General features: G+C 40.3%; 1 protein-coding gene and 1 non-coding gene across 2 annotated transcripts; both read right to left on the reverse strand.

Moving 5' to 3' along the window:
• Positions 1 to 528: 528 nt before the first annotated feature.
• On the reverse strand, positions 529 to 723 carry LOC147987099 (U2 spliceosomal RNA). The gene has a single exon (XR_015617827.1). It is a non-coding gene; the product is annotated as a U2 spliceosomal RNA (small nuclear RNA).
• Positions 724 to 1,072: 349 nt separating this feature from the next.
• LOC147987100 (peroxidase P7-like) lies at positions 1,073 to 2,459 on the reverse strand. Its single transcript, XM_087545114.1, has 3 exons — positions 2,154 to 2,459; positions 1,890 to 2,072; positions 1,073 to 1,803 (listed from the first exon to the last, which is right to left on the reverse strand). The coding sequence occupies exons 1-3, from the start codon at positions 2,370 to 2,372 to the stop codon at positions 1,234 to 1,236; spliced, it is 972 nt and encodes a 323-aa protein (XP_087401240.1). The 5' UTR covers positions 2,373 to 2,459; the 3' UTR covers positions 1,073 to 1,233.
• Positions 2,460 to 17,320: the final 14,861 nt, after the last annotated feature.

A 17,320-nucleotide genomic window follows, 5' to 3' on the forward strand; every position in this document is an offset into this window, starting at 1 on the left:
GACAACCCTAACAAAAAACATGTAAATCATAAAGAGAGAATGCCATTTGTATTTAATATATACTAATTTTAGATTTATTTTTTAAAGGGCATCAATTTTGGTTACAAATGCGTACATGTAAAAATAGTTGGAGATTTCCCGCAAAAAAAATAGTTGGAGATTGCATAGGGTGTAAATTAGTACATCGAATTCTAAAAGTATTTAAAAATGGACAACAACACCACTCCATCCGGGTGTGGAAAATTTGAAAGAGAAAATTTAGCCAACCAGCGGGCACTAAAATCTCACCAATTGAGCCGGTTAATTACTGTTCTCTGAGCCTTCATCCACCATGTTGTCCCTGGTTTAATAAGTGTCTAAATGAACCTTCTGTAATCTCAAGTTTGGATGTGTAAAAGTTAATTTAAAATTTTATGATAATTATGTTCATAAAAAATATTGATGATTTAATAAATATCTCTAAATGAATATTATAATTTCAAGAACAATTTAACTTTTATAGAGCAGAACAATTCGAGTTTTATCTTGTTGGGGTGCACAAACCGTAGCAGTAGTGCAACACCAGGGTGATACTCAAGGATCCATGTAGCAAGCTACATGTGGATCCTCCTTCACAAAAATAATAATTTAATATCATATTGACATGTAAATCCACGTATCAGATATTAAACTGATAAGAACAGATACTACACTTGATCTTAGTCGAAAGGCCAAGAAAGTTATGACTTGAAGTAAGGCTTGCTCCTCCTTTTGTATCCTTCCCCACCGACTCTTCTTTCGTAGCCAGGCAATGTGGTACTAATCAGAACTGAAGACACTATATTTTAGAAACTACCAGGAGCTGGCCGTATCCCTATGTGCTAGGCAAGTCGACAGGGCCGTGCTTCCACTTTGAGTTTTGAGTTTTTGTCAGACCGCCCAATTGCGTAACGCGTAGCACGGCACAAATTAGGCCCAGCTCGTTTGCAAATTCTTCGAACTTTCAGCACACAAATTGCAAGATCTGATTTGTCTCGAAGAAAATTAAAAGATCAGATCATCAAACTTATATGGTGCACAAAATCGAGTAACATGCATCCACACTCAAGCAGCTTCATGTGATCTTATTATTCCTGTTTGATATCATTGTGGTTGTAGTACTGCAACCGTTGGAAGCAGAACTCATCATCACACACACAACATGACAATTGACATGATCACCATAGTGAGAATCCTGGCACAGTTGACTCGATTTCAGTTGGCCTTCCTGCAGTTCACCCTGACCTGCCCGCTGGATCCAGTGAGCACGCCGATGCCGCCCATCTTCACCATGGCGTCGCGGAAGTCGTCGAAGAAGCCGGCGCCCATGCCGGACGCGTACGCGGTGGTCTGCGCGTCAGCCGAGCCGCCACCGCTGAACAGCTGCTGGTCCGAGTGCAGCAGGCCCTTGTTCCGCAGGAGGTTCTTGTAGTAGAAGTTGTCGAACACGTAGGACGTGGAGGGGTCCAGCGGCGAGGTGTTGTCGTCGCCGGTGCCGTCCGTGGACGGGCACCTCGGCTTCAGCGACGTGGCGAGCGTCGCGTCCAGGCTGGGTGCGGTCTCGTTGTAGAGGCGGCCGCGGAAGTTGACGCACCGGGCCTGGCCGATGGTGTGCGCGCCGGAGAGCGCCACCATGTCCTTCTGGGTGAGGCCCTTGATCGAGAATGCCTTGGTCAGGGCGCCGAGGTCGGAGGTCGGCGCCGGGAGGTCGCTGTTCGCGGCGTCCTGGCTCGTCGTCATCCCGTCCCTCCGGCCTAGCTCCACGTCCCAGGTAGGCCCGCCCAACTGCAGTTGATCGGAGTTCATAACAGAATTAAGCAAGTAGTTTTGATTTTTGATCTGAATTCTGAAGCTTGTATGGTGCTGCTTACCGCGACAATGGAGTCACGGGCGGCGACGGCGAGGATGTCGGCGCAGGACACCACCTTGGCGCAGGCTTTCTCGAGCTGCGCCTTGATGTCGTCGACCAGCTCAAAGCCGCGAAGGGAGTTCTTGTTTGGCACCGCATTCTTCTCGCCGGTGGCGCCATCGAGCAGCACCGAACCGTCACAGCCCTGCACAAGTCCACGGGTCAATGGTTAGTCCTGCCGAAAAGAGAAATCGTATGAAGGTGACGAGCGTACGAAGACACTTGCATTGACGAAGCAGTCGTGGAAATGGAGGCGGAGCAGCGACGCGCCCATGCGGGATTCTTTGGAGACGGCGGCTCTCACGGCGTCCTCGATGATGTCCAGAGCGTCCGGGCAGCTTTCGTCGTAGAATTCAGCCGAAAGCTCGGCTGAAACAATAGCCGCGGAGAAGAAGAGCAAGGCCATGATGCCGTAGGAACCGAAGGCATGCTTGGATGATGTCATTGGTAATGCCTACTTGCCTAGATCTACCCACAAAGAGAATTTTCTGACTTGAGTATGAAGTGTAGTGTGTAGTGTGTGCCGGCTACGAGAGCTAATTAGCTACGTGCACCGAGGTATTTATAGGGGATATTTCCGGTTATGTCGCTGACTCGCTGTATCCTTTTGTTTTTCCAAACAAATTAACAGAGGTGGCACCGCCAGCCAAATGATGTTCTACCATACCGTGCATGCATTCGCGGTTCGTTGCTTTGGGATTCATACTATGTTTTCTGGAATTTTGCAATGTTTGTTTGTTTTACGGTATTGCATAATTAATATTTCATTAGTTTTTCTAAGGAAAAAAATAGCATGGTATGACAAAATAGTGCAGTCCTTAAAATTCAATTTAGCGAAGCTATATCACGCTATAGTGAATGATTTTACACTAATTTTGTTTAGCGAGGCATTGCTCGAAACGCTACAGCGCTATTTTTTTCAATGACCTCTTCTTGCTTTAAAGTGCATCATAATGTTTCGTTGCGTACCAACGAATAAGAGTGAACTTGTTTCAGTGTGGATTTGCTGGTACCCAACAAATCGCTATGATGCATTTAAAACAAAAAAAAACAACAAAAACATGATTTTATACATGATACAACCATTGTAAAAAAATCAGAAACGTAATATAAACCTTAAACAACATCGGACGCAGATATATATCATGTGCATGATAGAAAACCCATGCACGAGCCAGTGGCGATGGCATGCACGATAACCTATTTCTTTGGTAAAAAAAAGAAAATAGGAACGGTGACACTTATATGTCTGTCTCCACTTTTATTAAGATTGCTTGAGTTTGATTGATTGATTACATAGAGACCATATCTACGATGAGGGACAGTTTCATCATCTCTCTTCATTCATTATCTGCTACATACCACACCATTGAACATCGGGTGTAGATAACAACCTGATTCGTCGAACTAAGAGATGACACCAACATTGAACATCGGGAGCAACCTTTTTTTTTGCGAGAAACATCGGGAGCAACCTAATAACTCTGTTCCTTAATTGGTGTCCCAGATCAAAATCAATAGAGAAGCAGCCATTTGAAGTTTTGATAAACCATTGCTTTGTCCGGTGTCTACAATATAGATGAGTCATTTCACTCATATAATACTAATTTCACTTTTACCATATCGAAAAAAAATTATGCTGAAAAAAAATGGATTGGCATTCCAACTCGGGACACGATTTCAAAAGCCACAATCAACATGTGGCCATGTGGGTCAGGTTCGCACTATGGAGGTTAACGTTGAACTTGGCGACAACATTAAAAATAAAAGAAGCAATAACCCCACAAATTATAAAATGTAAACCTTCATTTACTCTTAAGCCCAGGTGTGAATAGCGCCGCAGCTGGCCATACCTAGCTAGCCTGACTTAGGTCAACAAATTAGGCCGGCGGCATGTTTGCCTTAAGCAGTACTACTACTTTGTTAGTGATAGTGAACTTTAACTCTAAGTACTTAATTTGGATTTTGGAATCCATGCATGGATGGGTATCTCCCAAACTATGTGGCTTTTTTCAGCATCGTCGTCAATAATTTACATCTTGTTCCTCGGAAGATAAAGGGTATGTTTTTCATATTAATTTGTTCCACTTCCTTACCTTTTGTGATTTAACAACTTGCATCATCCATCTGTGGAATAAAACAAGTACTAATGCTAAAGCTTGTGTGATTAAATATTCGATTAGGCAGTTCCAAGAAAGGATTAGGCGGGTGAAAAGTCTTGACGTAGAGCTGTCCTAGCACTGATCACGGCGGTGTCTGGCGTGGCACACACACAGTGCTTGCCAAACTTCTGCCTCTATTGTACTACTGTTTTTGCGACTGCTCCAAGAGTTAAACAACACAAGGGAAGGTTGTCGCGCATGCCATCGCCAGTGGCTCGCGCATGATCATGACAAGCTCTGCTTGGTTATAGTCCAGTAGTGAATGATTGTAAAGAGCAGGCCAGTTTGCCGGAGTAGTCAAACCACTTGGAAATTACTACTAGTTAATTAGTCGTCTCCCTTCAACACTCATCCACACAACGTCATGGCTTTGGACTCTAGTGTAGAAGTCTCTTGATCAGTGATGGTAAACTTTGGATAAGAGTCTAGAAGATTAACATACCAATCTGCTATATACTCCCGCCGTCCGAAATTTTTTGTCCCAAGCTTGTTCCTCAAATGGATATATCTAGCATGCTTTTTCGGACGAAGGGAGTACTCACTTTAGGAAGAAACGCAGATCGGCTCGCTAGCTCATAGCTAGCTATCGGATGGCGCCGGATCAAGATGTCAAGCGGAGTATAAAGGGCGGTAAAAAGGCAGTTCAACATTAGAGAAGAACCAAAGAACTAAGCACTAATGCTGCTTCGTCTTGAGGCTGAACTTACCGAGGCAAAGTTGCGCACTACCAGTGATCCGGTATCCTAGTTAGACAATTGTGCCATAATACGAGCTGGAGAACTGAGTTTTTGATCGGCTGAGCAATATTAGGTGGGTTGGTGTGGGTTTAGAGTGGTCAGGTCGGCATTGCATCCATCCATTTTTCTGCGCATGCAATGCACTTTTGACATCTGGACCGGCGACCTGCAATGCTAGGGCACTCCAGTACAGCGTGTCCAGCGATTTCACCGAGCAATATTGCAGCGTCTCCAGCGATATGATCGTTGTTGCAACACCCACCCACCACAGGTTACAGCCGCCAACGAGATTTTGTGGTGCAACACCGATCGTATGCTAAAACAACCTCGGCGAGATCCCTGTAGTTGCAGCACTGACCATAGGCAACCTGCAACACTGGCGTAGCTGCGACCACCCTCCTGCAGCACCGATCGTGCTTGGAGTCGGCGGCAAGATGCCAGTTGGGATGTTGAGCAACGTGAAAACTCTTGCATAAATTAGTATATTGTAGTATAAACTAGCAAAAGTGTTCGTGCGTTGCAACCAAAGAAAAATACCACATACCCCTAACCCAATAACTAAGAGTCAAGAACTCAATAGGTCCATATTTTTATTATAAAACTCTTGCATAAATTAGTATATATTTTAGTATAAAATTAATTTGAAATGGTCATTATCATTAGTCATTATAGAAAACTAAGTTACTCGAGATTGGAAATGTAAGATTAATTTACAACTTGTGATATATTTGATTATGTTTATTTACAAAAATATATTTGATGTTTCGGTAAATATCTACAATTTAGCTTTTGTTTGGTTGGGGTGCATCAGGCCCTAACAGTAGTGCAATGGTAAGACGATGCACAAGGACCCATGTAGCAAGCTACATATGCAGACCCCCCCCCCTTCCTCCCATTGATGTCTTTGAACTAACGAACGACCAATGTCGCCGTTGGAACAAGCCGTCGTCGCGCTGTTACCGCCGCTCCCATACCGAAGTCGATCTGACCTTCTCAATGATAGCCGGGAAGTCTTCGTGCACACACCCCTCAGGAGCAACGCCCCGGAGCCGCAATCGTCGTTGTTGAACTCTTGAATCAATATGAACAACTTGAACCAAAATCTCACCGTCGCGCACGCACGACAAGTAACCCTAACCTCACCGCATGAGGAGCCGGAAGGAAGCTACGCTGAAGCTCCGTCTATTCTGTCTTGATGGACGAAGTCGAGGAGGATCAGAGCCCGAAAGACTGACTCGAAGATGAAGCACCGCCATCTGCCCCAGCGCTGCTCCTGCAAGGACTAAAATCCTATTCTATCTACTAGTCAGAGTCGAGGCACCATGATCCCCCTCCCCGCCACCGTTCACCGGAGCGGCATGTAGAGGGAAGGAAGACTTTTCCCTAGTAGCCTTGCGAGAGGGGGGGGGGGAAGGAAGAAATACTGCTTGACATATACTTTCAGAACTTTATGAATAAATAATAAATATAATTCCATGTACCATATACAATATAAATAAGTTTTGTATATATGTATATTGAGTTTATGACTCATGAATTATTTAAAGAGAGAACGTTGATTTCTTTTCTTAATTGTGTGTCTCACTCGTTATATTATAATCAATTTCTCACTAAATTATTTGAAAGACAGTAAAATGATACATGTCATGTTGTGCAAGTTCTAATTGGTCGCTTAGTCATCTTAATATATCATATAGAAAATAGAGTAAATATTTTTAACCAAAATTACTGACGAAATGTAGTGTTTGTAAATTCCATTTCACTCCTATCGTTCACAACTAACTACTACGTGTTAAATATTAGGCAATAATTTTATTTAGTTTTCCTTTTTCAATTATTTGTTAGATTGATCCATAGTAATTTTAGATTATCTATTGTCTCGTGTGTGTTACTATTTATTTAGTAAGTTTGAGGTCGAGCAGCTTGATACTTAAGTCACTAGGTTGAAAATCTTAAAACTAATAAAAAATTGTATTTGTTAATGAATTCTAGTATAATTGTATCTGTATTAAGATGCATGTTACATATATTATATTTTCAACATATTGTAGATTTTAGAGTTTGAATTACCAATTTTGTAGTTTATATTTTCACACTTTTTTGTATTTTTGATTTTTGCCTATGTTAGGTGGAAATCAAGGTATAAACAAAAATCTCGATGAGACAACAGCATGACCTCACATGCCTACCTTTATGGCAAGTTTAGTGGGGAGGCTCACAGGGTCTACAGAAAGAGTATCACCAGTTTCCCATTCTATGTAAGCAATGTATAATTATGACATGATTATTTTTTTGATAAATATTTTAGTGAAAGACCTAGCGTGCACTAGTATCTAGCTAGGTCATTATATCTTAATTTTTTCCATGAATTTGAATTTTAAGCCCCAAAAAATGAAGTCACATCCTCTAGCGCAAAATATAGCACCCAACTTTGACTGTTTTAAGTACCCTTGAATATCTAACTTGAGTTAATGTCCTATAGTGCATGAGTTTATATTTGTATGTGCCATTATGCGTCGATGTTAATTTTTGAGGTGCGTGAGACTAGTCTCATAATGGAAGTAACTTAGTCACTAACATAACGCATCTCAATATAAATTTGCTTATGTGGCATGTAGTTAATAAGGAGAGAGATACTTGTGGTAACATAATATGTTACCGTAACACACCTTGAGGCAAAATGAGTCTGCGTCTAAATAAATTAAGGCTTGCATGTTACCACATATATGTTACTACCCGATAATGGTAGTAACATAGACTAGCAACAATTGCATGTTACTAGTCTAAGTTACTTCCCACTATGACCAGCCGAGTGTCCAGTTTAGTTGCAAATTTATCCACTATTCTGCACTTGAAACGCGGAGGGAGAGAGGGAGGAGGTGTATCTACGAATTGCGCCCTGTTACATTTTATTTTGTCATTTAACATTTATTTATGGAACATTCATGTTGTGTTTGCCACTAGGTAGATTATGATACAAATATTTTTTGCAATGAGATTATGATACAATTTGTAGGGACCTAAACCTCCCTTTAGTCCCAACTTCAGGTGTGAATAGAGCCACAGCTGTCCATACCCAGCTAGCCTGACCAAGGTCAAAAAAATTGGCCGGCATCATGTGTGCCTTAAGCAGCACTACTACTCTATGTAGTGATGTTGAACTTTCGCTCTAAGCAAAAGAAAAGCATGTACTTAATTTGGCTTTTGGAATCCGTGAATGGATGCATATACATGGTTGCGGATCTCCCAAACTTCGTGGCTTTATCTGGCCTGCTCGTCGTCATTCGTCAATGTTGTTTCTTTATATTCGATTCTTCAGTCTTCACTTGTCCACCATGCGCAGAAAAAGTTGGATCTTGTTGCTTGGATACAAACGGTATGTTTTCCATATTATTAGTTTGTTCCACTTCCACCCCACCTCTTGTGATTTAAGTATATTTCCATTGTCAATCGGTGGAATCACACCACGTTGAATAGTAAAGCTTTTGTGATCAAATTTTGGATTAGGCACCCTTTTTTAAAAAATACTATTGGATTGGGTGGGCAGTTTCAAAGAAGGATTGGGCCGTTGAAAAGTCTTGACCTAGAGCTGTCCTAGCACGGATCACGGCGGTGTCTACCGTGGCACACATGCTTTGCTCGCCAAACGTTTTGGCCCTTTTAGTGCTTGTTCGAAAACTTTCCCGTCTCTTAAACTCCGCTCCGCTCGAGAGCTGGTTTCAAGCCACTCCCTGCTTTTGCGCTCCCTCCACTTCAGGAGCTGCAGTGGGGGAGCGGAGAGAATCCGAACAGAGCCTTAGTATACTGCTCCAAGAGTTGAACAACACGAGGTTTAGCTCCACCACAGCTATGGACGTCGTCGTGCATGCGAACGCTAGTAGCGCGTGCATGATCACGACAAGCTCCGGTATATGTTATGCTATTTTATACTTCAGTGGTGGATGATCGTATGGTATTTGTTGCAAAAGGAGCCAGTCAGATTGCCGGATTAGTCAAACCACTTGGGAATTAGTCTGGCTAATTTCTCCCTTCAATCAGTTCTCATGCGCACGACGTCATGGTCACACACACTCACATCAGTGCTGGTAAACTTTGGAGTTTGGAGCCCAACTTCGGATAAGAGATTAGAAGAAGATCAGGATATCAATAAGCTGTTTTGTGGCTTCCTTTGGAGAGTGGCTAGCCGTGCATGGAGCTTATATCTAGCTCAGAGCTAGGTGTCTAAGTTGTGAAACAGAGTACTCTCTTCGTTCTAAAATAGATGACTCAACTTTGTATTAATACCAAAGGGCGGTAAAAATAAAACAGTTTCCAGTAGTGCAGGAGCTGGAAGTTACCGAAGCAAAGTTGTGCACTACCGAGTGATCTAGATAACGGCCCGTCCCACTGTTGTAGATACAACGAGCCCAAGTGCACCGGCAAGTCAAAGACGACAGTGCGCAGATATATATCCGTGGACAATTGTGGCATAGTATGAGCTAGAGAACTGAGCTTTCGGTTGTGCGATATTGGGTGGGTTGGTGTGAGTTTAGACTTTGCAGTGGTCAGGTCAGCTAGCAGTGCATGCACTTCTGATTCTGCGCATTAACAACCGTAATGCTAGGCTACGGCACTCCACTACGTACGTACAACTTTTATTCTCTTTTTTCGGTTTCCTTTGTTGTTTCTAGGTTTTCACGGGGTTTTTCTTAACACATATCTACATTTTTCATATACATTAAAAACATTTCTATACATGTTTAACATTTTCAAATACATAATTAACATTTTTTAAGGCAGATGTTTTGATATACATTTTTATATGCATTGTACATTTTTGTATACATCTATTACTTTTTTTTATACATGTTTGACATTTTCAAAGACATGATTAACGTTTTTCAAACACATGTTTTGGAATATGTGTTAAATGTTTTCAAATACATGTTGACTTTTTGTTTTGAATGATACAAAATAATTTTTAAACTACTTCATGGATATTTTCGTAGGATTGTTTTTTTAAATGTCATGAACATATTTTCAACACATAACTATTTTTTAATATGTAAAGTACATTTTCCGAATGGGAGTATAGAACAAATATTTTTTGAACTAAAAACATTTATAAAAATGTCACATATATTCTTTCTGAAATGCGTGAAGATTTTTAGAATTTCACAAATTTATTTTTTGAATTCTGTCAACATTTTCGTAAAATTACACAAACAATTTTTCACACCGTGTTAACATTTTCTGATATGCATGGACATTATTTTCATGTGCATTTTTATAATGCCATTAACTTTTTTGAAAGTGCACGGATTTTTTAACACTGGATAAATAGTTTTAAACACTGCATAAACATTTTAAATATAAATATTTATACCTCAAGATAGTTTAGAGTGTAAATCAATGTATAAAGAAAAAGGAAAACAATCGAAACAAATGAACGTTTGAAAGGAGCCAAATGAAGCAGTGTCCCACACAGCTAATTTTATTGGGCCAGCCCATTTATAGAGCAATGCAGGCGACGTTGCGGTCGAGATCACTATAAGCGATACATAGTCGCGCCCATAAATCTTGCCTTTTTTTAGAAATGCCAAGCTTTATTAATCAAAGCTCGCCATTAGGGGGATACAGTTCAAATCATGGGGTTGGCCTAACCATACATGGCACTCCCCATTCAAAGAAAGTGAAAATTGGCGAATAAATGGGCTTCGGTATTCGATACCCGGCCTTCAAAATGAAAAGAACAATTAAAGTTCAATGATCTAAGTTTGATTTCGGCTATAGTCTGGTCATATGTCCCATGATTCCTCTCTGAATGTCATTCACCGCTTGTTTCGAATCTGTGACCGCCACGAAGTCATGAATAAGTAGATCATCCGCTAATGCGAGTGCCTCCCTGCATGCAACGGCCTCGAGGGATGCCACATCTCATATACCTTGAATCACTAGGGATGAAGACCCTAGGTAGTTACCCGCAGAGTCCCTGCAAATCGCTGCAATCAAACAACCATTGCCATCTCTCCTTAGACCTGCATTAATGTGAAAGTTTGCAAAACTGGTGCGCCCATGCATGCAGGTTCAGACCGTCGGTACTGGCTCTAGGGCATGTACTTACTGTCCTCCTTGACACCTCCCTCAATTCAGCAATGAAACTCTTGGCAAAGATTTGTAGTGAACGGACTTTCGAATACCCCTTCATGTATTGCCTTCCTGCGCGCCAACCACGTCGCATGTACGGTCACTGCTAGCTTCATGAAGGATTTATGAGACATTGACTCCATCATTTGGAACAACCACTGCTTTGCACTAGGCTCGGTGGTAGCTATCAGATGCTCAGCTATTTCCTCATCAACTAAAGCCCAGATGCGACAGGACATCGAGCGCTCGATAAATGAATGTCTCAACGACTCCTGCATCCCGCAAATTCCACATGCACTGGAGGTTGCCATGTTGCGTTGGCAGTGGACATCTTCTCTTGTCAACGAATGCTTTGCTAGTTGCCATAAAAACATTCTAATTTTCTCAAGTACTTGCATATTCCATAAGTATTTCCACGCAGCCTCCTCTTGCCCCGAGATTCAAGCTCCCGCTGCCCCATCAATCCAAATCTCCCTTGAGAATTTGGTAGAAATCATCATTTTATAAGATGAATGGACTGAGAATTCACCATTCTTTTCAAAGCTCCAGGCCAAACATTCTACAATGTTTCTTGCACACAATGGCATGCTCAACATTACTGGTATCAATAGGGATGAACACCTCTTCAACACGCTCCCTATTCCACTCGGCGGTAGTGTGATCAAGTAGTTCTGAAACGAACCGAGGTGGATCAGCCGCAATGCAACCATAGGGCCTCATCAACCAATTGTGATTCTAAACCTCGGTATATCTTGACTGTAGTAGGGCGCCCGTCGTCTCGCCTCTGCGCGACTTTCACTACTATAAATTAAGTCAATAACGACCAACATCTAAAAGTCTTGGTTGTTATTCTTACGATGAGCTAGTCCCACGTTTAAACTAACCCCACGAAACCTCCCCAACAGTGATGGATATGCCGGTCGTTAGTTTGGTGGCCGTAGTTGATTAATACTCCATATATTTGATATTTTTATTTTTTTAGAGTAATTAGCGTCCTTATCTGGTGAAACGAGGGAGATAAAAGGAAGATAAATAAAAGTCACTTAACTATCCCTACAGTCTCGCGTCCAGGTAAACCACGGTGGCGCTTTCCCTCTCAGATTGAGCCGCTCGCCCCCGCAGCCGCCATCGCCATGAACGCCGCATGCCCACGTCGTCCCCTCGCCTCCTTGTCGCAGGACGCCGACCCAGATGCGCTCGCTACCGAGGTCGTCCGAGTGGAGCAGAGGATCAACTCTCGCTACCGAGGTCGTCCGAGTGGACCGGATCCCTTGTCGGGTGCTTGACGAGCAGCGCAACGGGGTCCACAGGATCAACGCCGAGGTCAGTTCCGCATCCATCGGATCTAGTAGTTCAGTGATGAGGTCAATACTCCTAAGTGTTGGTCGGATCTAGCTCGGTGATGAGGTCAGTTTTGCTACCGCATCGGCCGTATCTCGTAGTGGTCTGGGGATATTTGGAGTGGATCGCTAATGGTTTCCCAGCAGTTCTTATTCAGGTCTTTAGATGGGAGGGGAAGGCAGAGGCAGATACGATGCAGGACTCATCTAGGACGGAGAAAGGGTGCAGCTGCTGCTCAATGCGAAAACACAGGTTGAATTCGGGTTCTAGTCTCTCGCATGGCATGAACAGGACAGATATTAGGGACGAGCATTGTCGGGATGTGCAAAGGCTGCCGTGTAGCAGGTAATTAACTAGCTAAATTCTTCACTCTGACCATTTTTGTTTGAGATTTTTCAACTTGAAAGTGAAGATGTAAACCTGGATGCAGGTTTGTGGAGGTGAAGGCGCCAGTCTTGTGAAGGGATGCTTGGAGATGCGTGTGGCACTGATCTAGGTACGTGCATACACTTTTCAGAACAAAGACGTTTTTTACTTGCCTGATCTGAAAGTGAGGACAATGTGTTTGCCTGGTGATTATTTTTAACTTGTACGTACATGATTGATAATTTTGGCTTGTGTGAACTGAAAAAAAGAGTTAACAAGTTTGATTTTCAGAATGACCTTGTCAATCGATGGCCTATTGACTCCTATATCCGGAGATGTGTCAATGTAAGCATAGCCTAATTATTGAGCAACAACGTCTAAAAAGATATCATGTGCAATATATAGTCGTGTATACCTGATGTATACTTTTTTTCACTTTTGATTCAATTTGTTACAATCCCGAAGAGCAGATTGCCATTGTAGACGCTCAGTACATGGTCCATTGTGCAGTTCCCATGCTCCAGGCCAAGGTAACTGTAAGTTTTTCTTGTAAGCTTAAACTTCTTAAAAATTGATGTCTCCTTGAGTGCTCTGTTTTTCATATGCTCACCACTTTGAAGCTCCTCTTCTCCTCCAGGGTGACAAAGAAAAGACAGGAGGCCGTTTTGAGGTATGTATATCACCCACTCTTGAGAAGAATGGTAGTTTTTTTAAGCAGATGAGAATAATAGTTGGTTTTAGTTTGTTGGGTATATGTGTTAAAAAATTAGTTGTGTATATAACAACAACCAAAAAAACTTCATTTTTTTCCTAAGAAATAAAATAACTCCAGTTTTGCTTGAATTAGAAAAGAAACATTCCAACTAATATTTGCTTAAAATAGTTTGCTTTTGCCGCACAAGTATAAGGACTATTGAAGAATTCAAGTGGAAACTTGTTCCTTTATGATATTATCATCTTTGCTAGTTCTTTTATATGTACTGACATATAAACCATTAATGTTTTTTGTATAACGGATGGTCCACCTTAAAAGTAACATCACGAGGCATTGTAGTCATTGGTGAAGGATGACAAGGACTTGTGATGGTGTCTCATGAGTGAAGAGAAAATATTTACTGGTTGTTACTTGATTTTTTTGGTACAAATGAACATCTATATTGGTTGTTCTGGATAGTGTTTTTGGTTAGTAATTTCGCAATGTTTTTTTATCTCCAGATATGTATGTGGGGAATTAGAGACATTGCGAGGACCATCATTAAGTAAGGCGGAATTGGTTTCTAAACTACAAGCTTGTGAGCAAGCGAGGCAAGTGCTCGAAGGAACGTTCAATGGCATGGTGCAAGAGGTGTTAGAAATTAAGTGTATTGTATCTGGTATATCAGTAAGTGATAGTTCTCATGGAAGCCAACTTGAAGTTTCTTAAAGGATATTTTAATGTATGTCAGAGTATTGGTATTTTTATTAATAAAAGAGGCTTTGATCCTTTCAAACCATATTCTCTTGTTTTTATATTAATATGGATGTTAATATTGAAATGTTGGATGCTGCATAAAGTGATCGTTCAACGCAAAATTATACTAAATACAAGTGGTTTGAAGGATATCAATGTGTGATGAGAGTGGTCGCTAATGATACTTTGGTCAGCATGATAACATTATTGGCGACCACAATTGTGGTCGTTATTTCCATGGGATTGACGACCGCACACCATCTCGTCGTTACAAGAATAACGACCACAAAAGGTATGTGGTCGTTATACTTTTAACGATGGAGCCTACTACGACCAGCAGATTGTGGTTGTTAATGACCTTTAACGACCACGATCCGACCTTTAACGACCACATATACCATCGTTAAAAACCGTTTTCCTAGTAGTGTTTGTAGAGGGATGGGCCGCTAGTTGCTACGAACATTAATCCATTATTTATGTTTATATTTTTCCTTTTTTACTTTTGTTTGCATTCCGAAAAATATATTTCAGAATAGTTTACTTAAATTTTAAAATCATTCGTTGCACATCAAAACTATATATTCATGGAGTGTAAAAATAATTTTCATGCAACTTAAAAAAAAGTTCACGTGTTTCAGAATTGTGACATTAAAAAAGACTGTTTACACAATGTCATAGAAAATTTGCATAATTTTAAAACATTGTTTCATCGATTCAAAAAAATGTTATTCACATTTTAGAAAACAATTTTATGAAATATTAAAATGTCCATGTATTTTTTTTGAAATGTTTCATACCATTCAAAAAATGTTTGTGACATTTAAAGAAATGTTCATGAATTTCATGATTATAATCGTGACATTATCAGAATTGTTATCACAATTTTTGAACATGTTCACATAGTTCAAGAAATATTTCCTACCATTCAAAAAAAATGGTCAATGCACATTTGGAAATGTTTGATATTATTTTGAAAAACAAATTCAAAGTTGTATTTAAAAAATGATCATCATGTATACGAGAAATCTTTATTGTGCACCAAAAAGAAATAGTATACGTGTATATAGAAATGTACAAGGTGTATTTGTGACATGTATTTGAAAAAAAGAAACCCAAAGATGGAACACAGAGAAGCAGAAACAGGAAAAACTACATGGAAATTGGAAGGTTCTGAACACTAGTCCAAACCAGTCTATTGATCCTTTCCTAAACCTCTTACATGGGCCGCCCCACTAAATGCGAGGGTGCCCAGTGCCTAGTGCCAGAGGTGAGGTGACTAGGTTTCACAATAGACGAGAAATAGCCCTGGCGCAAAGTGCGGAACAAACGAAAGGAGAGAGTGCACTTTTTTTCATTATTAATATTTTTATTTTTATTTGTATATAAACTTTTTTATAAATCCATGATAAACATTTGTTAAATACACAATGAATGTTTTTTATGTTCATGGATCTTTATTAATGGTCATGTGATTTTAATTTATTCACACACTTATTGAACAATGTTCCTGTAAGTTGTTTGCATTTAATGAAATATGTTCGTGTTTTCTGAAAAAAATAGCTGAAAAACTAAAGTAGTCCAAAAAAACTCAGAAAAAAACAATCACTGGAAAACCATCGCTAACTGAAATTGGGTGCACAAATAACTTATTTCTTATAGATATATAGAATCTGCATATGTTTACTTTATACAAGCTAGAGAATGCTCCACAGGCTGCTGAATTATTTTTCTCGTCTCTTTTCCTTTCTCATTCTTCAGTGGAGCACTGTCAGATAGACTTTTACACAAACAATATTATTTCTTCACTCTCTTAGCCAGTGGCGGAGACAAGCCTAGGGCAACTAGGGCTATAGCCCTAGGCCTAGTACTAAGATTCCTTGTAATCCCTTTTGTCTACAAAGTACTGAAAATTTGAAGAATTTGGTGTTCAACCTTGCTCAGCCTTAGGCGTAACTCGCTGCTAGCTTCGCCACTGCTCTTAGCCCACTATGGGAAACAATATCGGTAAAGAGGTATAAATTATAGTGGGACATATAATCCAACAACATCTAGTGGGTCGTTATTTTCACTTGAGCGATCCAAATTGCAAACTGCCGCCTACTCTAGACTTATGACCCGGCCTCCGTGGCCAAATCAGACCAGCCCGTAAACTACATGAGTCTTTACGTGGATGTAGCGAGTCTCCTCTCGAAATCCCTCGCCGCCGTTGCGCTCACACGAGCTAATGACAATTTGAGATGTAGGAGTACTTTGCTTAAGTTTCCGCTTACTTTTGACATCCAGAGCAGCCACTCAAGTACTATATTCGTCCTGGTTTATTGATATTTTTGTATTTCGTGCCCAAATTTGATCATAATATTAAGGGTCTGTTTAGGACACAAATATTTCTCGAATAAGTAGTTTGACCATTGTTTGACCACAGTTTGACCAAAATTCAAAAAAACTGAAATAATTATTTAGTAACACTAATATTCTTGAATAATTATTTAGTAACATTAATACTTCTTGAATAAGTAGTTTGACCATAGTTTGACCAGATTTAATGAAAATTCAGAAAAAAAACTGAAATTTGAGCATAACTTTTTTCCTTTTAGAATTTTAGGATTCTAAAAATTTGCAAACAGGTCGTAGGCTGTCAAAATCGGATGCGGATTTTCGTGCTGAACATTTTGATATATTATACATTTTTTTTCCGACATCGTATGCAAAAGTTATAGCCGTTTTACGTTTTCCCTGCACTTTTTGCAAAACATGTCCAAATTTAAGCTTTTAAATTTTCCTAACTAGTAGATGTAGTAATATAACTACCTCTCGAAGGATTTTATTTTTTGAAGTTTTTATCATTTTCTTTTGATTTTTTCAAAACAAAAAAGGCGATCCACGGGGGAGGGGGGTAGAGTTTGAAAATGGGACCTTTATGAAGGAAATATGCCCTAGAGGCAATAATAAAGTTATTATTTATTTCCTTATATCATGATAAATGTTTATTATTCATGCTAGAATTGTATTAACCGGAAACATAAAACATGTGTGAATACATAGACAAACAGAGTGTCACTAGTATGCCTCTACTTGACTAGCTCGTTAATCAAAGATGGTTATGTTTCCTAACCATGAACAAAGAGTTGTTATTTGATTAAAGAGGTCACATCATTAGTTGAATGATCTGATTGACATGACCCATTCCATTAGCTTAGCACCCAATCGTTTA

This window comes from Triticum urartu, chromosome 2A (genome assembly GCF_056163025.1).
Source record: "Triticum urartu cultivar PI428250 chromosome 2A, HENAU_Tu73, whole genome shotgun sequence".
NCBI lineage: Eukaryota > Viridiplantae > Streptophyta > Magnoliopsida > Poales > Poaceae > Triticum > Triticum urartu.